At 41.0% G+C, this 23,120-nt stretch overlaps 1 protein-coding gene across 1 annotated transcript in view; it reads left to right on the forward strand.

Annotated features, from left to right (window-relative positions):
- Positions 1 to 23,120, forward strand: part of TBC1D32 (TBC1 domain family member 32) — a 695,824-nt gene that overhangs the window by 564,541 nt on the left and 108,163 nt on the right. The window contains exon 28 of the mRNA XM_053710787.1: positions 19,908 to 19,991. Within this exon, the coding sequence (XP_053566762.1) occupies positions 19,908 to 19,991 (84 nt within the window). The remainder of the gene's footprint in view (positions 1 to 19,907; positions 19,992 to 23,120) is intronic.

Below are 23,120 nucleotides of genomic sequence, written 5' to 3' on the forward strand. Positions count from 1 at the left end.
AACTGTTCCTCCGGCTGTAGTTTGTGTTAGTTGTCATGATAAACTTTCTAACGCAGATAATGTCTCCATTAGTAATAATCCTTTACCTGTTGTTTTTCCTTCAACATCTAATGTTCAGGATGTCCCTGTTAATGTAAAAGAATTTGTTTCTAATTCTATTAGGAAGGCTCTGTCTGTTATTCCTCCTTCCAGTAAATGTAAAAGGTCTTTTAAAACTTCTCATATTTCAGATGAATTTTTAAGTGACCGCCATCATCCTGACTTATCTGTTTCTGATGAGGATCTATCTGGTTCAGAAGATTCTGCCTCAGATATTGACACTGATAACTCTTCATATTTATTTAAGATGGAGTTTATTCGTTCTTTACTTAAAGAAGTGTTGATTGCATTAGATATGGAGGAGTCTAGTCCTCTTGATACTAAATCTACTAAGCGTTTAAATTCGGTTTTTAAACCTCATGTAGTTATTCCAGAAGTTTTTTCAGTTCCTGATGCTATTTCAGAAGTAATTTCTAGGGAATGGAATAGTCTGGGTACTTCATTTACTCCTTCTCCAAGGTTTAAGAAATTGTACTCTGTGCCATCTGATAGATTAGAGTTTTGGGACAAAATCCCTAAAGTTGATGGGGCTATCTCTACTCTTGCTAAATGTACTACTATTCCTACGGCGGATAGTACTTCTTTTAAGGATCCTTTAGATAGGAAGCTTGAATCCTTTCTAAGGAGAGCTTATTTATGTTCAGGTAATCTTCTCAGACCTGCTATTTCTTTGGCTGATGTTGCTGCAGCTTCCACTTTCTGGTTGGAGGCTTTAGCGCAACAAGTGTCAGACCATAATGCTTATAGCATTGTTAAACTTCTTCAACATGCTAATAACTTTATTTGTGATGCCATTTTTGATATCATTAGAATTGATGTCAGGTATATGTCTTTAGCTATTTTTAGCTAGAAGAGCTTTATGGCTTAAATCTTGGAATGCAGATATGACTTCTAAGTCAACATTGCTTTCTCTTTCTTTCCAAGGTAATAAATTATTTGGTTCACAGTTGGATTCTATAATTTCAACTGTTACTGGGGGGAAAGGAACCTTTTTGCCTCAGGACAAAAAATCTAAAGGTAAATATAGGGCTGCTTATCGTTTTTGTTCCTTTCATCAGAATAAGGAACAGAAGCCTGACCCTTCCCTTAAAGGAACGGTTTCCGTTTGGAAACCTTCTCCAGTCTGGAATAAATCCAAGCCTTTTAGAAAGTCAAACCAGCTCCCAAATCCGCATGAAGGTGCGGCCCTCATTCTAGCACAGCTGGTAGGGGGCAGGTTACGATTTTTCAAAGATATTTGGATCAATTCGATTCACAGTCTTTGGATTCAGAACATTGTTTCAAAAGGGTACAGAATAGGTTTCAAAGTAAGGCCGCCTGTGAGAAGATTTTTTCTCTCACGCATTCCAGTAAACCCAGTGACGGCTCAGGCGTTTCTGAAATGTGTTTCAGACCTAGAGTTGGCTGGGGTAATTGTGCCAGTTCCAGTTCTGTAACGGGGTCTGGGGTTTTACTCAAATCTATTCATTGTACCAAAGAAGGAGAATTCCTTCAGACCAGTTCTGGATCTAAAAATATTGAATCGTTATGTAAGGATACCAACATTCAAAATGGTGACTATAAGTACTATTCTGCCTTTTGTTCAGCAAGGGCATTATATGTCTACAATAGACTTACAGGATGCATATCTTCATATTCAAATTCATCCAGATCACTATCGGTTCCTGAGATTCTCTTTTCTAGACAAGCATTACCAGTTTGTTGCTCTTCCATTTGACCTAGCAACAGCTCCAAGGATCTTTTCAAAGGTTCTCGTGCCCTTCTCTCTGTAATCAGAGAACAGGGTATTGCGGTATTTCCTTATTTGGACGATATCTTGGTACTTGCTCAGTCTTTACATTCTGCAGAATCTCATACGAATCAACTTGTGTTGTTTCTTCAAAGACATGGTTGGAGGATCAATTTACCAAAGAGTTCCTTGATTCCTCAGACAAAGGTAACCTTTTTGGGTTTTCAAATAGATTCAGTGTCCATGACTTTGTCTCTAACAGAAAAGAGACGTCTGAAGTTGGTTTCAGCTTGTCGAAACCTTCAGTCTCAATCGTTCCCTTCGGTAGCTTTGTGCATGGAAATTCTAGGTCTCATGACTACTGCATCGGACGTGATCCCTTTTGCTCGTTTTCACATGAGATCTCTCCAGCTTTGTATGCTGAACCAATGGTGCAGGCATTATACAAATATATCACAATTAATATCCTTAAATCCCAATGTTCGATCTTCTCTGACTTGAATCACCATCGTCTAATTCAAGGGGCTTCTTTTGTTCATCCAACCTAGACTGTGATCTCAACAGATACGAGTCTTTCGGGTTGGGGAGCTGTATGGGGATCTCTGACAGCGCAGGGGGGTTGGGAATTTCAGGAGGCGAAATTACCAATCAACATTTTGGAACTCTTTTTGATTTTCAGAGCTCTTCAGTTCTGGCCTCTTCTGAAGAGAGAATTGTTTATTTGTTTTCAGACAGACAATGTCACAACCGTGGCGTATGTCAATCATCAAGGTGGGACTCACAGTCCTCTGGCTATGAAAGAAGTATCTTGGATACTTGTATGGGCGGAATCCAGCTCCTGTCTAATTTCTGGGGTTCACATCCCAGGTGTAGACAATTGGGAAGCCGATTATCTCAGTCGCCAGACGTTACATCCGGGCGAATGGTCTCTTCATCCAGAGGTATTTCTTCAGATCGTTCAAATCTGGGGACTTCCAGAAATAGATCTAATGGCTTCTCACCTAAACAAGAAACTTCCCAGGTATCTGTCCAGATCCAGGGATCCTCAGGCGGAAGCAGTGGACGCGTTGTCGCTTCCTTGGAATTATCAACCTGCTTATATCTTTCCGCCTCTAGTTCTTCTTCCAAGAGTGATTTCCAAAATTCTAATGGAACGTTCGTTTGTACTGCTGGTGGCTCCAGCATGGCCTCACAGGTTTTGGTATGCGGATCTCGTTCGGATGGCAAGTTGCCAACCTTGGACACTTCCGTTAAGATCAGACCTTCTATCTCAAGGCCCATTTTTCCATCAGGATCTCAAATCATTAAATTTGAAGGTATGGAGATTGAACGCTTGATTCTTAGTCATAGGGGTTTCTCTGACTCGGTGATTAATACTATGTTACAGTCCCGTAAATCTGTGTCTAGAAAGATTTATTACCAAGTCTGGATGACTTACATTTCTTGGTGTTCTTCTCATAAATTCTCTTGGCATTCTTTTAGAATTCCTAGAATTTTACAGTTTCTTCAGGATGGTTTGGATAAGGGTTTGTCTGCAAGCTCTTTGAAAGGTCAAATCTCTGCTCTTTCTGTTCTTTTCCACAGAAAGATTGCTAATCATCCTGATATTCATTGTTTTGTACAGGCTTTGGTTCATATCAAGCCTGTCATTAAGTCAATCTCTCCTCCTTGGAGTCTTAATTTGGTTCTGAGGGCTTTACAGGCTCCTCCGTTTGAACCTATGCATTCTCTGGATATTAAATTACTTTCTTGGAAAGTGTTATTCCTTTTGGCCATCTCTTCTGCTAGAAGAGTTTCTGAGTTATCTGCTCTTTCTTGTGAATCTCCTTTTCTGATTTTTCATCAGGATAAGGCGGTGTTGCGGACTTCATTTAAATTCTTACCTAAGGTTGTGAATTCTAACAACATTAGTAGAGAAATTGTTGTCCCTTCATTGTGTCCTAATCCTAAGAATTCTCTGGGGAGATCTTTAACTTCTTTGGATGTAGTAAGAGCTTTGAAATATTATGTTGAAGCTACTAAAGGTTTTAGAAAGACTTCTAGTCTATTTGTTATCTTTTCTGGTTCCAGAAAGGTCAGAAGGCTTCTGCCATTTCTTTGGCATCTTGGTTAAAGTCTTTGATTTATCATGCTTATGTAGAGTCGGGCAAGTCCCCACCTCAAAGGATTACGGCTCATTCTACTAGGTCAGTTTCTACTTCCTGGGCTTTTAGGAATGAAGCTTCTGTTGATCAAATTTGCAAAGCAGCAACTTGGTCTTCTTTGCATACTTTTACTAAATTCTACCATTTTGATGTTTTCTCTTCTTCAGAAGCAGTTTTTGGTAGAAAAGTACTTCAGGAAGCTGTTTCAGTTTGATTCTGCTGCTTATTATTTCATTTTTTTTATTTGGGTTGTGGATTATTTTTTCAGCAGAATTGGCTGTCTTTATTTTATCCCTCCCTCTCTAGTGACTCTTGCGTGGAAGTTCCACATCTTGGGTATCTGCTATCCCATACGTCACTAGCTCATGGACTCTTGCTAATTACATGAAAGAAAACATAATTTATGTAAGAACTTACCTGATAAATTCATTTCTTTCATATTAGCAAGAGTCCATGAGGCCCACCCCTTTTGTGGTGGTTATGATTTTTTTGTATAAAGCACAATTATTCCAATTCCTTATTTTTGATGCTTTCGTTCCTTTCTTATCACCCCACTACTTGGCTATTCGTTAAACCGAATTGTGGGGGTGGTGAGGGTTGTATTTGTAGGCATTTTGAGGTTTTGGGAAACTTTGCCCCTCCTGGTAGGAATGTATATCCCATACGTCACTAGCTCATGGACTCTTGCTAATATGAAAGGTAAGTTCTTACATAAATTATGTTTTCTCAATTGTCTGCAATTGTCTGCAAACCAGACAAAGAGAGAGGCGTTCTTACGCTGTGTAGAAGACCTACATACCATGGGAGTGATTCGCCCAGGGCTAGGTTTTTACTCCAACCTGTTTGTGGTTCCCAAAAAAGAGGGAACTTTCAGACCAATCTTGGATCTCAAAATTCTAAACAAATGCCTCAGAGTACCATCTTTCACCATGGAGACTATTCGTACTATTCTTCCTCTGATCCAGGAGGGTCAATATATGACTACCGTGGACTTAAAGGATGCGTATCTACACATCCCTATTCACAGAGATCATCATCAATTCCTCAGATTCGCCTTTCTGGACAAGCATTACCAGTTTGTGGCCCTTCCCTTCGGGTTGGCCACGGCTCCCAAAATTTTCACAAAGGTGCTAGGGTCCCTTTTGGCGGTTCTAAGACCGCAGGGTATAGCAGTGGTGCCTTATCTAGACAAAATCTTAATTCAGGCGTTGACTTTCCAGCTAGCCAAGTCTCACACGGACATCGTGTTGGCTTTTCTGAGATCTCACGGGTGGAAGGTGAACATAAAAAAGAGTTCTCTCATCCCTCTCACAAGAGTTTCCTTCCTAGGGACTCTGATAGACTTGGTAGAAATGAAAATATTTCTGACGGAGGTCAGAAAATCAAAATTTTTAATCACTTGCCAAGCTCTTCATTCCATTCCTCGGCCATCAGTGGCTCAGTGTATGGAGGTAATCGGACTTATGGTAGCGGCAATGGACATAGTTCCTTATGCCCGCCTACACCTCAGACCACTGCAACTATGCATGCTCAAACAGTGGAATGGGGATTATGCAGATTTATCTCCTCAACTGCATCTGGACCAAGAGACCAGAGATTCTCTTCTCTGGTGGTTGTCTCAGGACCACCTGTCTCAGGGAATATGTTTCCGCAGGCCAGAGTGGCTCATAGTAATGACAGATGCCAGCCTGCTAGGCTGGGGTGCAGTCTGGAAATCCCTGAAAGCACAGGGCTTATGGTCTCGGGAGGAATCTCTCCTCCCGATAAACATTCTTGTACTGAGAGCAATATTTAATGCACTTCAGGCGTGGCCTTAGCTAGCTGCGGCCAAATTCATCAGATTTCAGTCGGACAACATCACGAATGTAGCCTATATCAATCATCAAGGAGGAACACAGAGTTCTCTAGCGATGATGGAGGTAACCAAAATTATCCGATGGGCGGAGGATCACTCTTGCCATCTCTCAGGAATCCATATCCCAGGGGTAGAGAACTGGGATGCGGATTTCCTAAGTCATCAGACTTTTCATCCAGGGGAGTGGGAGCTCCATCCGGAGGTATTTGCCCAGCTGACTCAGCTATGGAGCACACCAGAATTGGATCTGATGGTGTCCCGACAGAACGCCAAACTTCTGCGTTACAGGTCCCGGTCCCGGAATCCCCAGGCGGTACTGATAGATGCTCTAGCAGTGCCCTGGTCCTTCAATCTGGCTTATGTATTTCCACCGTTTCCTCTCCTCCCACGTCTGGTTGCCAGAATCAAGCAGGAGAGAGCTTTGGACTTGGTATGCAGACCTGGTGGACATGTCATCTGTTCCACCGTGGACTCTGCCAATGTCCGTTCAAGCATCCATATCTAATTTATCTGCGTCTGACTGCTTGGAGATTGAACGCCTGATTCTATCAAAGCGTGGTTTCTCTGAGTCGGTCATTGATACCCTGATTCAGGCTAGAAAGCCTGTCACCAGGACAATCTATCATAAGATTTGGCGCAAATATCTTTGTTGGTGTGAACCCAAGGGTTACTCATGGAGTAAGATTAGGATTCCTAGAATTTTGGCTTTTCTCCAAGAAGGATTGGAGAAGGGATTATCAGCTAGTTCCTTAAAGGTACAAATATCTGCTTTGTCTATTCTTTTACACAAACGTCTGGCAGATGTCCCAGACATTAAAGCGTTTAGTCAGGCCTTGGTCAGGATCAAGCCTGTATTTAAACCTGTTGCTCCGCCATGGAGCCTAAACTTGGTTCTTAATGTTCTTCAAGGGGTTCCGTTTGAACCTATGCATTCCATACATATTAAGCTTCTATCTTGGAAAGTTTTGTTTTTAGTAGCTATCTCTTCGGCTCAAAGAATTATCTGCTTTACAGTGTGACTCACCTTATCTTATTTTCCATACAGATAAGGTGGTTTTAGGTACCAAACCTGGATTCCTTCCTAAGGTTGTTTCTAATAGGAATATCAATCAGGAAATTTTTGTTCCTTCGCTGTGTCCTAATCCTTCTTCAAAGTAGGAACATCTGTTGCACAATCTTGATGTGGTTCGTGCTTTAAAGTTCTACTTACAAGCAACCAAAGATTTCCGTCAAACATCTTCATTGTTTGTTGTCTATTCTGGTAAGCGGAGAGGTCAAAAGGCTACGGCTACCTCTATTTCTTTTTGGCTGCAAAGCATCATCCGTATGGCTTATGAGACTGCTGGCCAGCAGCCTCCTGAAAGAATTACTGCTCATTCTACTAGAGCAGTGGCTTCCACATGGGCTTTTAAAAATGAGGCTTCTGTTGAACAGATTTGTAAGGCTGCGACTTGGTCTTCGCTTCATACTTTTTCCAAATTTTCCAAATTCGATTCTTTTGCTTCTTCGGAGGCTATTTTTGGGAGAAATGTTCTACAAGCAGTGGTGCCTTCCGTTTAAGGAACCTGTCTTGTCCCTCCCTTCATCCGTGTCCTAAAGCTTTGGTATTGGTATCCCACAAGTATGGATGAATCCGTGGACTCGATACATCTTACAAGAGAAAACAGAATTTATGCTTACCTGATAAATTTCTTTCTCTTGTGATGTATCGAGTCCACGGCCCGCCCTGTCTATTTAAGACAGGTAGTATATTTTTATTTAAAAAACTTCAGTCACCACTGCACCCTATAGTTTCTCCTTTTTCTTCCTAGCCTTCGGTCGAATGACTGGGGGGTGGAGCTAAGAGAGGAGCTATATAGACAGCTCTGCTGGGGGTGCTCTCTCTGCCACTTCCTGTAGGGAAGGAGAATATCCCACAAGTATGGATGAATCCGTGGACTCGATACATCACAAAAGAAATAAATTTATTAGGTAAGCATAAATTCTGTTTTTTCTTTCCTAAGATATGGTGAGTCCACAGCATCATCATCAATTACTGTTGGGAATACCACTCCTGGCCTGCAGGAGGAGGCAAAGAGCACCACAGCAAAGCTGTTAGGTATCACTTCCCTTCCCACAACCCCCAGTCATTCTCTTTGCCTATGGTACAAGGAAGAGGAGCAGTTTTTGGTGTCTGAATTTATTTCACTTCAATCAAGATTTTATTATTTTGAAAGCAGAGTAGGTTTTCTCTGAGCTTTCCTATCAAGTTTGGGTTTAGCCGTACTCCGCGTTAGTCTCTTCAGTAGGGCAGTGGTGGCTTTAAATCAGTTAGGAACTTGTGAGGTGGGCCTTGCTGCGTTTTCCTAACATTGTTGCTGCCCTGGTATAGAAAGCCTGAGTAGGTTTTCTCTGTCTTCTTTTTCTACAGGTCTCTGTGAGGAGCGGCATCCTCTCATACCTTGTGAGCCATCTTCATGCCGGACGGCTAGATGCAGGTAAGTGCCTATTGTCTTCTGGGGTTGGGAGGCTGGCACTTTAGAGTCATGTTAAAAGAACTCTCTGCAATTTGTTAGTGGGACACAGAATCCTCAGGATTTATTTAAGGCATTAGGCAGGCACTAAGACACATGTGACAGGGATGGAAGGGGTTAACTTTAGTTTTTTTGGGCTAATGTATTTTTTTTAGAGGCACAGACAGTGTCTAAGGGGTTAATACACCTCTGTTTAATTTCTCATATTTTATGAGGGTCTATAAGCTCCCCTCTAATATCGAGGAGTGGCGTGCGATTTACAATCCTCTGAGGGCTTAGCCTCAGTATGTCTCAGTTTGGTTACAGTCGGACATTATCACCTCAATGGTTCATTTCAACCACTAGGGAGGAATGCAGAGTTCCTTTACCATGCTGGAGGTGACGTGGATTGTTCGGTGGGCAGAAGCTCACAATCGCTGTCTGTCATCCACTTTCCAGGGGTGGACTATTAGGAATTGGATGTCTGAACAGTCAGATATTTAATCTCTGGGAGTGGGCTCTCCATCCGGAGGTGTTCTTTAGGTAGACCCTTAAATGGGGGGTTCCGGCTTCTGAAGGCGTTTTGGCAGAACGCCAAGTTTCCAAGGTACGGGTTCATAGTCAAGTGATCTGCTGACCACCCTGATAGATGTTCTGGCGTTTCTTGGAATTCAGTCTTGCCTTCCTGTTTCCTCTTTTTGCTTTCCTTCTGCGAGTCATTGCTCAAATTCAACAGGAGAGAGCATCTGTGATTTTCTTAGCCCCTACGTGGCATCACAGGATCTGGTATGCAGACCTAGTGAATATATAGTCTCTCCTCTTTAGAGACTGCCTCTGAGGAAGGACCTTCTGATTCAGGGTCCTTCCTTCATCCAAATTTTGATGCTGATGTCCACTTGGAGATTAAATACTTAGTTTTGTTTAAGCAGTGGGTTTTTCTGAATAGGTCATTGAGACCATGACTCAGGCTCGCTTGTCAGTTGCTAAAGAGATTGCCTTAAGTTATGGCGTAAATATCTAATTGTTGATGTGAATCCAAGGGTTTCTCGTGGAGTAGAGTCAGGATTCTTAGTATTGTGTCCTTTCTCCATAATTGTCTGGAAAGGTTTGTCAGTCGGTGCCCTGAGGGGTCTGATTTCTGCCTTGTCTATTTTGTTACATAAGCCTCTGGCGGATGTGCCAGATGTGCAATCTCTTGTCAGGACCTGGTCAGAATCAGGCCTGTGCTTATGTCGGTTGCTTCACCTTAGAGCCGTAACCTTGTTCTTAAAGTTTTGCAGCAGGCTCCGTTTGAGCTTTTGCATTCCATGGATTTAAGTTGTTATCTTGGAAGGTTTTGCCTCTTATTGCTATCTGTTCTGATCGGTGAGTTAAGTGTGATTTGCATCATCTTATCTTTCGGATTGTCAGGGTGTCAGGAATCAGACTGAGATGAGAAGTGCAAAAATAATCACACCTTTATTAATAGCAAAAAATAATAAAAAGTCCACAAGTCAAATAACAAGCCAGGAATCAAAACCAGAACTGGTAGTCAGACGAGCCGAGTCAGGAGCCAAAGCGAATAGTCAGACAAGCCGGAATCAGGAACAAGGAAAACAGCATAGTCAGGAACAAGCCAGGGATCAGGAAGCAGGAAGGACGTCAGGCAGCCAGGTAATACACAGGAGCTCTCACAAACAGGTCTGAGACAGCGCAAAGGCAAAGCATACTGAACAGAGGCCCTTTAAATAATAAGTGATGACATCACAATTCTGAGACTGCATCCTGTCTCACATGGATGATGCACACCAGTCTGGCCATAAAAGGAAGTGCAGGAATTGAGCAGCATCCCCCACAATGCACCATAGTCAGGAAGAGAGGTGAGTAAAATGGCTGCCAGCAGCACATGGCAAACACAACAGGGAAAAAACCCTGACAGTACCCTGCCGTCAACGACCCCTCCCCCGCGGGAGGACAAAAAGCTTATTGGGGAAATGGGCATGGAAGGCACAGAGGAGGGCGGGAGCATGAACATCAGAGGAGGGAACCCAAGAACGCTCCTCCGGACCGTAGCCTCTCCAGTGAACCAAATACTGTACACAGCCCCTGGACATACGAGAGTCAGTAATGCTGCTGACCTCATACTCCTCATGGTTGTCAACAAAGATAGGATGGGGATGAGGCAACACAGTGGTAAACCAATTACAAACCAATGGTTTCAAGAGGGAGACATGAAAAACATTGGAGATGCGCATAGCAGGAGGAAGGTCAAGAGCGTAGGCCACAGGATTAACCCGTCAGAGTATTCGAAAAGGACCAACATAACGGGGAGCCAATTTATTGGAAGGCACACGAAGGTTCAAGTTGCGGGAGGACAGCCAAACTCTCTCACCAACCTGGTAGGAAGGTGCGGGCAGACTCCTACAATCAGCCTGGAACGTTTGGCGCTGCATAGAACAATGAAGGCAATCCTGAATCTGCACCCACGTGGATCGGAGTTGCCGGAGATGCTCCTCCAAAGCCGGAATACCCTGAGACATGAAAGAATCGGTCAACAAGGATGGTTGAAACCCATAATTCGCCATGAACGGGGATATCTTGGAAGAAGCATTAATAGCACTATTACGAGCAAACTCTGCCCAAGGTAACAGTTCAGACCAATTATTGTGGGGATCTGACAAATAGCAACGGAGGAACATTTCCAGAGCTTGATTAGACCGTTCCGCAGCCCCATTGGATTGAGGGTGATATGCCAAGGAGAAGGAAAGCTGGGTCCCCAATTGAGCACAAAAGGAACGCCAAAATCTGGAGACAAACTGGCTACCCCGGTCCGACACTATCTCCTTGGGTAACCCATGTAAACGGAAGACTTCCCGGGCAAAAATTGAAGCAAGCTCCTGAGCGGTAGGCAGCTTCATCAAGGGAATACAATGTGACATTTTAGAAAAACGGTCAACCGCCATAAGGATAACAGTATTGCCATTGGAAACAGGGAGCTCGACAATGAAGTCCATGGAAAGATGTGTCTAAGGACGCTCACCATTAGCAATAGGTTGAAGAAGACCCACAGGAAGACGTCGAGGAGTCATATTCTGTGCACAAACTGAGCAGGAGGCAGCATACGCAGCAACATCAGAACGAAGGCCTGGCCACTAGAATTGTCGAGTGAACGACCAAATCATTTGGTTCTTGCCTTGGTTTCTCAGGAGGTGCATTGGTTTGTGCAGCCAGGATCTCCTCCCCCAAGGGAGAAGTCAAATTAGTACGTATGGTAGCAAAAATTTGATCAGGAGGTATAACAGGAGTAGGTACAGACTCCTCCTTGGACAGAGGCGAAAATTGTCGAGAGAGGGCATCAGCCCTAACATTCTTACTACCAGACAGGTAGGAGACCACATAATTAAACCGAGACAAAAATAGCGCCCATCTGGCCTGTCGGGGGACAAACGTTTTGCTTCAGATAGATAAGTTAAATTCTTGTAGTCAGTAAGAATGAGCACTGGCACGCTAGTACCCTCGAGAAGATGCCTCCATTCCTTAAGTGCCAAAATTATGGCCAGTAATTCCCTGTCGCCAATTTCATAATTGCACTCCGCTGGAGACAATTTCTTAGAGAAGAAACCACACGGATGCAAGGAACCGTCAGGCATAGGACGTTGAGACAAGAGGGCACCTACTCCAGTCTCAGACGCATCGAGCTCAAGAACGAAAGGCAGGACAGGGTTAGGATGAGCCAGAACTGGAGCGGCAGCAAAGGCAGTCTTAAGACTATCAAAGGCCTTAATGGCAGTAGTTGACCAATGGAGTGGATCATTCTCTTTACGGGTCATGTCTGTGATAGGTTTGACCAAGGAAGAAAAGTTTTTAATAAACTCTCTATAGTAATTGGCGAACCCCAAAAAACTTTGAATAGACCGAAGACCAACTGGGCGAGGCCACTGCAGAACTGTAGATAACTTGTCCGGATCCATGGAGAACCCTGCAACGGAGATAACATAACCTAGGAAGGTTACTTGTGTCTGATGGAACTCACATTTCTCGAGTTTACAAAACAGGCCGTTCTCACGTAGTCTCTGAAGAACCCGTGTAACATCAGAACGTTGAGTCTCAAGTGTGGGTGATTGTATGAGGATGTCGTCTAAGTACACCACAACACACTGTTGCAACATATCTCGTAAGACATCATTAATAAATTCCTAAAAAACAGCAGGAGCATTAAATAGGCCAAAGGGCATTACAAGATACTCATAATGCCCGCTCCTGGTGTTAAATGCTGTTTTCCATTCGTGGCCCTCCTTAATCCTAACGAGATTGCTCCTCTCAAATCAAGTTTAGTAAAGACCGTAGCTCCCTTGAGGCGGTCAAAGAGTTCTGTAATGAGCAGAATAGGGTAAGCATTCTTAATGGTAAGACGATTAAGACCCCTATAATCGATACATGGTCTTAACTTGCCACCCTTTTTCTTCACAAAGAAGAAGCCAGCCCCTGCAGGAGAGCAGGATTTGCGGATGATCCCCCGCGACAGAGCATCGGCAACATACTCCTCCATAGCACAATTCTCTGCAACAGACAGAGGGTACACCCGGCACCGAGGAGGAATGGCTCCGGGTTGCTGGTCTATGGCACAATCGTAAGACCGGTGAGGAGGCAACGTACCAGCGCGCACCTTGTCAAACACGTCTAGGAGCTCTCGGTACTCCTCTGGCAATTGAGAAACCGAAGAAGTGCACAAGACTTTAACTGGTTTCCGAAGACAAGTGGAAATACATTGCGGGGACCACGACAAAATTTCGGACCTGCGCCAGTCGAGACTGGGATTGTGCTTTTGGAGCCAGGGATAACCCAGAACAACCGGAAAATGCGGAGAGTTTATCACCTGGAACTGGAGGGTTTCAAAATGGAGAGCCCCAACAGCCATGGACAACGGAGCAGTTTCGTGAGTAACGAGTGTGGGCTGAAGGGGCCTGCCATCAATGGCCTCAATAGCAAGCGGAACGGACAGAGGCAAAACAGGAATGGAGTGCTTTGATACAAAAGCACTTTAAATGAAATAGCCCGCAGCACCGGAGTGAGCGTTTCCCGGCCGTGTAGGACAAGACTTCAAAAGGTGACCCTGTAACCCACAATAGAGGCAGAGCCCCTCCCTCCTCCTAAAGGCCCTCTCCGCCGCGGAGAGACGCGTGAATCCCAGCTGCATCGGCTCAACAGTACCTGGTGACTCAGGACCAGGAGGCATGGGAGGAGAGGGAGGCATGGGTGGGAAAGAACACGTAGGAGACAACGGAACAGGAGGCTTCCGCAAGCGCTCCTTGAAAGAGGGCCTCTCTCTGAGTCTGATGTCAATTAGGATTAAAAAAGACACCAATGCCTCGAGATCCTCTTGTAAATCTCTGGCAGCAACTTCATCTTTAATCGCATCAGAGAGCCCATGAAAGAAGGCGGCAACAAGGGCTTCATTGTTCCAACCTACCTCTGCGGCAAGCGTACAGAACTCAATAGCATACTGAGCAACAGATCTTGTACCTTGTTTAATGGACATGAGTTGTTTAGCAGCAGAGGAGGAGCGAGACGGAACATCAAATACCCTTCGAAAGGAGGCCACAAATTCAGGGTAATTTGAAATCACAGGTTTATTAGTCTCCCACAAGGGATTAGCCCAGGCAAGAGCTGTGTCAGAGAGTAACGAGATGAGAAATCCCACCTTAGCTCTGTCAGAGGGCCTGAAGTAACATCTCAAAGTAAATGCCCACCTGGTTCAAAAACCCTCTGCACTAAATAGGATCGCCTCCATATCGCTGAGGTAGAGGTGCAGAACCGGTCATGCTCCTGGTAGCCATAGGTGCAGCAGCGGAAACAGGAGCAGCCATAACTTGCGGGACACTTTGGTCCAAATGTGCAGTGCGAGTCAGCAGGGTTTGCAGGGCTAGTTCAAATTGATTCAAGCGGTGATCCTGTACATCCATCATAGAAATGATGGCATGTAAAAATGGATTATTAGCACCATCAGGATTCATGGCCTTTGCGTAATGTCAGGGTGCCAGGAATCAGACTGAGACGAGAAGTGCAAAAATAATCACACCTTTATTAATAGCAAAAAAATAATAAAAAGTCCACAAGTCAAATAACAAGCCAGGAATCAAAACCAGAGCTGGTAGTCAGACGAGCCGAGTCAGGAGCCAAAGCGAATAGTCAGACGAGCAGGAATCAGGAACAAGGAAAACAGCAGAGTCAGGAACAAGCCAGAGATCAGGAACCAGGAAGGACGTCAGGCAGCCAGGTAATACACAGGAGCTCTCACAAACAGGTCTGAGACAACGCAAAGGCAAAGCATACTGAACAGAGGCCCTTTAAATAATAAGTGATGACATCACAATTCTGAGACTGCATCCTGTCTCACATGGATGATGCACACCAGTCTGGCCATAAAAGGAAGTGCAGGAATTGAGCAACATCCCCCACAATGCACCATAGTCAGGAAGAGAGGTGAGTAAAATGGCTGCCAGCAGCACATGGCAAACACAACAGGGAAAAAACCCTGACACAGATAAGGCGGTTCTTCATACCAAATTAGGTTTTCCTCCAAGTTATTCGGATTAAAAAAATTTAAGCAGGAACTTGTTGTTCCTTCTCTATGTCCTAATTCTTCTTTTCATAAGGAACGTTTGTTGCACAAATTGGATGTTTTGCATGTTCTTAAATTCTATATCTTCAGGCAGCTAGGTTTTTTCACCAGTCTTCTGCCTTGTTTGTATATTTCTCTGGAAAATGTATAGGTCAGAAAGCTTCTGCTATTTCTCTTTCTCTCAGGTTGAGAAGTATAATTCATTTGGCTTAGGTGTTTGCTGGACAGGAGTCTCCTGAGAGTTTTATAGCTCATTCCATTAGGGCTGTCTCTGCTTCTTGGGCTTCAAGAATGAAATTTTGGGGGATCAGAATTGCAGGCTACAATTTGGTCCTGTCTGCATATTTTTTTCCTAATTGTTCAATTTTGATATTTTTGCCTCGGCTGAGGCTTATTTTTGGAAGGGTTCTTCAAGCGGTGGTGCCTTCAGTTTAGGTTACTTGTGTTTTCCCTCCCTAATAATCTGTGTACTCTAGCTTGGGTATTGATTCCCAACAGTAATTGATGATGATGCCGTGGACTCACCATATCTTACGAAAGAAAACAAAATTTATGCTTACCTGATAAATTTCTTTCTTTCCAGATATGTTGAGTCCACGGCACCGCCCTTTATTTTAATATAGTTCATTTTAACTGAAACCTTAGGTACCTCTGCACCTTGTGTTGCTTCTTTTCTCCATTTAACTTTGGTCGAATGACTGGGGGTTGTGGTAAGGGAAGTGATACTTAACAGCTTTGCTGTGGTGCTCTTTGCCTCCTCCTGCAAGCCAGGAGTGGTATTCCCAACAGTAATTGATGATGATGCCGTGGACTCACCATATCCGGAAAAAAAGAAGTTTATCAGGTAAGCATAAATTTTGTTTTTATGTCATATATATTGCACTGACACATTTATTTTTTAATACAGAGCTCTGTAAATTTTATTTTTGTGTATGTGAGGCTGCTAGTGTGGATGTTACACCGGTGTATTTATTTTATTGACTACTGTTTTAGAAAATTACTGTATTTTGGAACAATACTTAGGATAGTTAGGACAATATATATATATATATATAAAATATCCTTTTTTTGTGATTTTATCCTATTGAACACATTAAATATATGAATTTTATTCATGAATATACTAATTTTATGATTTTTAGCGTTTATTGTGATACCCAAACCAGCACACACTGTTGCGCCACCTTTTTCTATCTTTATGCTAGTATTTATTTAGGCCTAGATTACAAGTGGAGCACTAAAATATCACACCCATTACAAGTGGCTGGTTATTGCTACAGTGAACTCGTGGTAGCAATTAGCGCTTAGAAAACTGACAAGAGGTTAGATCTCTGGTTAATTTTCTAGAAGTGCCCCAAATGCCATCAAAATAGGAGGGCATTATAGTTTTTTTTTTTTTAAGTAATTTTTATTGAAGTCATGAACAGATACAGAATATAGGGTATGCCCCATAACATTTACAGATCAAAGTATACACAATATATTTAACAATGTAAAATGCTCAAATATCTCAAGCGTTAATATTGAATGTGGGATACCACGTAGAGAGCCGCTCAAATAGGGGTGGGGGGGAGGGGAGGGCGGAGCCAGTTAGTATGCCGAATTTGTAAATGTACTGAGAACTCAGGACCTTAAAGTGCACTACTAAAAAGAGTTATATATAACTATTAATGCGTAGCCATGGTTAAACCCTCCATTCTATTTAGCAATAGGCTAGAAAATAGCTAATAAATAACTATCCAGCTAAACTATCAGTGCAAGTGTGGGAGATTGCAAGCTTATAGTAATCAATATAGAAAGTGGCTAAGGAAGGGACCTTTGGAGATTTGACAATTGAGTTTATAAATTCTGGGCCCCAGAGGGAGAATAGAGTTATACATACTTCCTAAGCTGTTATCTCCATAGCTGGATATTATGGGTATCCCAAGGAAGAGTTCCCAGTACGGTTAATGTAATCATAGGGATGGGTTACATAGCGTGTCTGAAATTTGTGGATAAGATATAAGAAAGCCTTAACTTAACATAAACAATTTCCTAAAATAGTAGGCTATAGTTATGAGTTCTGGAGGTAACTATCTTGAAATAGATTAAACTATCCTCCACAGCGATACCTGGCAATTTCTTCACTATCCTACACCACATGCGTCTTGCCTGTATCTCCGGGCTATGAGAAAATATATTTCTGGCTAGGTTAAGTTATCAAATGAAGAGAGGCTAAGTAATACAAACAGGGCTTTTCAGCTTCATAAATCATAGGTTAGAAAAGGGCCAGCCTAGATAATATATATGTATAAATAGAAATATCGTCCAAAATACTCAAGCTACAAGTGAGTTAGCTGCATTAGGGGTAACTGGCACCAGTGAGGAGCGCAACTTACTCTAATTCAAACAAATATATAACAAAACAAGAAAGAAAAAATAAAAAAATAAAAATATAACAAGTGTAGTGGAATGGAATGGACACCATTATCTAACATAACTGTTCTTATTAAGGTGTCTTAATCTGTTAGTCCTGCAAAGTCAGTTCAGACCATGATGAAAAGGAAAGGAGCAAGTCTAGGCCCTAAGTATGTGCAGTTACTCCTCTGGATGGGTGCAGAAAGTGTATAAAGTATAAAAACTAACATAACACCACAATAATAACAAGGAGCACAAAACATTGATTAGAAATAGGGAGCAGAGTTTGGCATTATTATAAGGTTAGTTAAACAATTTTCTTCAGTGAGAGGAAATATGTCCATGAGCAATTTTATCATTTTGTAAATATATAATCGGCTACAAACATGACTAACTTGGGCTTTTGAAGTTTATGTATAAAGAACCTGACCATGAAGAGGTAGTAATTATCCATTCAGAAGCTTATAGAAAAGAAGCATGGAGCTGGAGAAGTTAAACACACAACATTACCAAGAGAATGGGTTATAGCATTCATAGAGAAATGTGAGGAAGTATTATGGGTAACGTTAGGGCTAAACAGCATGCCAAGTAACCATTAAACAATTAACTGACAAGGAGAAAAAAAAAATGACAAAGAAAAGACACAGAACCAACTCTATTGTCCCGCTGAGCTATGCAGCTCTATGCCACACTAAATCAACCTACTCCGGACCGTCTCAAGGTTTGTAGAAACTCCCCAACGGAAAATTCCTCAGGTGGATGAAATAGTCTAAGGGCCAGAGAAAATAACCCCCAGGAAGGGGTCCCAATGAGAACAAAGCAGCTTGTTTGCGGTCTCATCTCCTGGGATTTGAATGCAGGCGGAAGTGCGGTCACACATCCATGATACTTGAAGGGGCTTAAAGTGAAGCTGTGTGTAGGAAAGTACCCTGAGTCATTGGGGCCCAGCTTCTGTTCTCTCAGGACCAAGGTGAGATCAAAAATACCATGTCCATACCGGATGGATTCATGTCAAGTGACTGAAATCCCCTCTCTTTATCCGGGTTGCCAGTTTCCCCAGGAGTGAGCGGAATATAGGCCGCCTGAGTCTCATGTGAAGGTACTCTTAGCGCTTCCTGCTGTATATAGATTAGGGCTGATGGTAGCCGTGCGTGGGATGAAAGCTCTGCTTGCTCCGCCGTTGCCACCGCAGAATTCTCAGCAACTGTAGAACCGCCTCTTATGGTGTCTCTCAGGCTGTTGAAGTGGTCTACCATGCGGAGTCCCAGTTCTAACAGGCAGGCTCTCATTTCAGAGTAAGAAACCTCCATTGTCGATAGTAGAGCTTATAAACCTAGGTAGGTCAGGCTGACTTGTAGTTGAGAGAGGAGATCAGTAGTTAAAATGGCGTTGCTCCCCAAATGGCTTCACTGTACTCAGTAGCGCAGAGTGTCTATGAATCCTCATAAATGAATAATTTCTAGGTGCTCCATCTCCTGAGAGTTATATCTGGAGTTCTCCACATATAATAGGAAGACTATGCAAGATTTATTCTTCATAAAATAGCTTAAAGAATCAGGAGCTGCATGGGAACACGTCTGGTCCTCACAACAGTTGGCTCCGCCACAGGCATTATAGTTTTTTTAATTAAAAAAAAAAAAAATGCACTAGGCAGTTTTGGGGCTTTAAAGTTGGCGGATGTGTGGTGTTAGAAATAAAAAAAAAACGGCACTGAAAAGTGCCTTTACATTGCGGTCTGTGGGAACTGTGTGTTCCCAGTAAATATATATCTATATGCTTATATACATATATTTATGGATATATATATATATATATATATTAACACATAAATGTATATGTAGATAATCATTTACATACATATTTACTATTTGCTGCCATCACTGCGCTACTACCCTCTTCGCTGCTCTTAGGTTCTGATGCCATCTCTGACGGCATCAGAATGAGTCTCCCATTGGAACCTATGGAAGCGTGCCCTCGTGAGCGTAATGCATCCTAGCAATGCGAACGCAAAGTTAAGTTGTAATACCAGCCCACATTAGCGTGCTCTGGTATTATAACGATCCTGCAGAAAAAAGCAATCAAAAGGGCGCCTCCTGTGTGTATCAGTAGTTCCAAAAGGTACTCCTATTACAGTATATGTGTACAGGGTACTCGCATTTGGTAGCAGCACTCAATTGTGCTTATAGGGGCAGGCTGAAAGATTACAGTGCTTCAGCTCACTATTCACCAGCAAACTGGTACTCCTGTGTGTGATGCAATGAGGTAGCCAAACAGGGACCAAACGGTTTGTTTAAAAGCACATGGATATTTAATCAACAAAAGATAAAAATGACATTTAGACCCACAAAGTGCAGGGTTATCCCCTAATGCAACTCGTTTCTCGGCTTACACCGTTTCCTCAGGCAGTGGAGCGTTAATATCTCTAGCACCAGATCAATATTTAGTACTCTACTTGTAATCTAGCCCTTAGTGTTTATTGTCCCTTTAAGCCTTAAGAAATTGTAATTAAAGTGTTTTTTTTGTATTTAGTAATGGAATAAATATTTCAGTATATCAATTTTAGATGTATTTTTTTTTTATCTGCTTACAGTTTACGGAGAGTTGTTAAACAAATATGTACTACATCTTTCTGAGAACCCGTCAAATATTTTTTTCAAAAACTCAGAATACAAAGGTAAGATAAATTGCAAGCTATTTTAAGTAATTGTTTTAAGACTACTCAAAATTTTGTGTAAAACAATAGATGTTTGTGTGTTTCTTCTCCCTCTTATACAAGATGGAATAACAGGTAATTCTCACAATATAATTGCCAAATATACAATTTCTAGATGTATTTTTCTCTTTGTCAAATTTCTTATGGTTACCTTAAGCCTGTCTAACTAGAACTGAAAACAAGAAAATAATTGTTTCACGTGTGTACTTGCTTTACTGTGTACTAGGGAAGTTCAAAGACACTTCCTTGATTTGCAGCAAGTGTGACCAGGTTTTGGATAGATACCTTAATTGATCTATGATTTAAAACACAGAAACATATATTCTGATGATCCAGAATAAAACATTTAAAGGTTTTTATGACATTACCTCTTGTCTTTCTATCCCTGTAATCTAATGTATACATATTAAGATCTTGAAGACATTCCTTGTTGAATTTGTTAAATTGTATTTCCTTAATGACGCCCTTGTGACCAGTTTCTAGTTTTATATCATTCTGCAGAAACTGATTCTAAAACTGGACTTAGTATTTAAGATTAGACCTAACTAGTGAGCTATAAAATTGCATTAGTGCTTTAATTCTTCTGCTGGGAATGCCTATTTCTGTTTAGCTAAGCATCGTACTGGCCTTACCTTACTACTGCATTGTTTGTCAACACTTGTTTGGTATAATGAGTCCTAGTTAAATTCTTCTTTTGTTACTTCCATTGAATCTGTTATTATAGTTTCAATTATAAATTGTATCCGGTCTTCATCTTCTGCCAAGTGAATAGTCTTCAGATTGTTTAATTTAATATAAACTTTGCACTTTCTATGTAGTATTTTATTTTGTATACATCAGTGTATTTAGGATTTTGATTTTACAAATTGTGATTATGCTTTCACAGTTTCTGTGTAATTTTAGCAAATTTGGATTATACTTTGTATATTTCTGTGTATCTTTTACAAATTATGATGTAGGGTTCCATGACACTATATTTGCAGACAGCAATACAATATAATTATTATTAAATATAAACCAACATATAGGGTGCCCTTAGGGTGTATATACCAAAGCTAATAATTAAAATAAATATATATATATATATATATATATATATATATATATATATATATATATATATATATATATATATATAATATTTTTTTCTTCTTTCTAAGAAAAGAACAAAAGTATTTATAAGACCAAATTGAAAGTCACCTCAAGAAATACAGCCCAGGGTGCTCGCCCATTATGTGTATTTGAAATCAAATAACACGAAGGTGCCACATGCCCTAGTACAGTCCATTTATCTCCCTGTCTCTGCCTGCTGTTATGAGAGTGGATTCTCCAGTTTCTGCATTGACATGGAATGCAGTTAACTGGGAGATTGAGAGGTCCACGTCTGATTATACTGCACCTGGAGGTGCTCATCACTTGTCAGTGTTATTGTTTTTTTACATTTATACCTTTTTTATGACTGTACTAGGCCATGTGGCACCCTCATGTTTGTTTGATTTTTTTTTTTTATCAAATATGTTAATTGTCCTATTTTCTATTTCTATATGTTCGAAAATAAATGTAAAATATACTGCATTCCCATTTTAAGTACTGTTTAAGATCATTTTGAACACTTGTTCAACCATAGTCCACTGACGTAATAATCAATGCGGTTTTATTTCTTAATCATTGCATTTTCATTAATGTCATAATGTTCTACACCTCGAGATCTGATTTACTAGACAGCCTAATTTTATAGCTCAACACTGAATTTCAGAAGCAATTTTTCACTGGCATTTAATGTTATGGGAGCTCTGTAATTGGTTTGGTCACATAGAGTGTCTATTTTTATATGTCTGTTCAGACTTGTTACTTAAGTCATCAGCTCTTCTAATCTGAAAAATACAGTTCATTTATTTTAACCCATTTAGTTCCGTACCAGCTATAGCTGAGGTATTTCATAGAATAACTGAGCTTGTTTGATAGATTTAAAGGGACACTGAACCCAAAATTTTTCTTTCGTGATTCAAATAGAGCATGCAATTTTAGGCAACTTTCTAATTTACTACTATTATCAATTTTTCTTCATTCTCTTGCTATCTTTATATGAAAAAGAAGGCATATAAGCTTTTTTTCTTTGTTCAGAACTCTGGACAGCAGTTTTTGATTGGTGGATGAATTTATTCACCAATCAGCAAGGACAACCTAGGTTGTTCACCAAAAATGGGCTGGCATCTAAACTTACATTCTTGCATTTCAAATAAAGATACCAAGAGAATAAAGAACATTTGATAAAAGGAGTAAATTAGAAAGTTGCTTAAAATGTCATGCTCTATTTGAATCCCAAAAGAAAAAATTTGGGTTCAGTGTCCCTTTAAGATGCATATACATCTTTTGCCAAGTAAAAAAAAATCTAAGCACATAAACAATTTTGAGGTAAAATTAGAAGCACTTATAATTTAGTTTTTGCATCTTATAGTTAATGCACTGAAGAAAAAATTCTTTAATAGATGCTACAATGTCATATGAAAATTACATTTGTACAATTCTTTGCTTTATTTAAATATACCGTAAGTGCAGTTATTTACCCTAAACTAGATAAAGCATGTTTCTGAAGGCATTTGCTGAAAGTTAAATATATTGCAAGATTGTTTGCCACACTACAAGCTCTAAAAGATTGTGTTTGTTCAATAAAAGTAGATTGCAATCAGCTTTACTTTGCCACAAGAAAATAGATTACTGTTTGCAATCAATCAATATATTGGTGCAAATCCACAGGCATATTTAGTCTGCATACATTTTACCATAGCAATATATTCACATCTAAGGTTGCAGCATTTTGTTAACCAAAGCCCCTTTGGGGTATCTTGTTTAAATTTTCAGTTTTTAAATGTGGATTTTTAAAATCAGATTTAATTTATTTCATTTCTGTTGTATCCATGCTATTTACTATGTTAGCCATGTTTTAAATAAGGCTTTCTAGATTTCAGTTTACACAACCTTCGTTAAGGCAGAAATTACCACTGGACTATCTTTAGACTTTTATTTTATTTAAAAACAGGATACTTCTATTTATGGCTTAAAGTGAGAACAATGGTCTTGAAACAAAAA

The sequence above is a fragment of the Bombina bombina genome, chromosome 4, assembly GCF_027579735.1.
Source record: "Bombina bombina isolate aBomBom1 chromosome 4, aBomBom1.pri, whole genome shotgun sequence".
In the NCBI taxonomy this organism is placed as follows: Eukaryota; Metazoa; Chordata; class Amphibia; order Anura; family Bombinatoridae; genus Bombina; species Bombina bombina.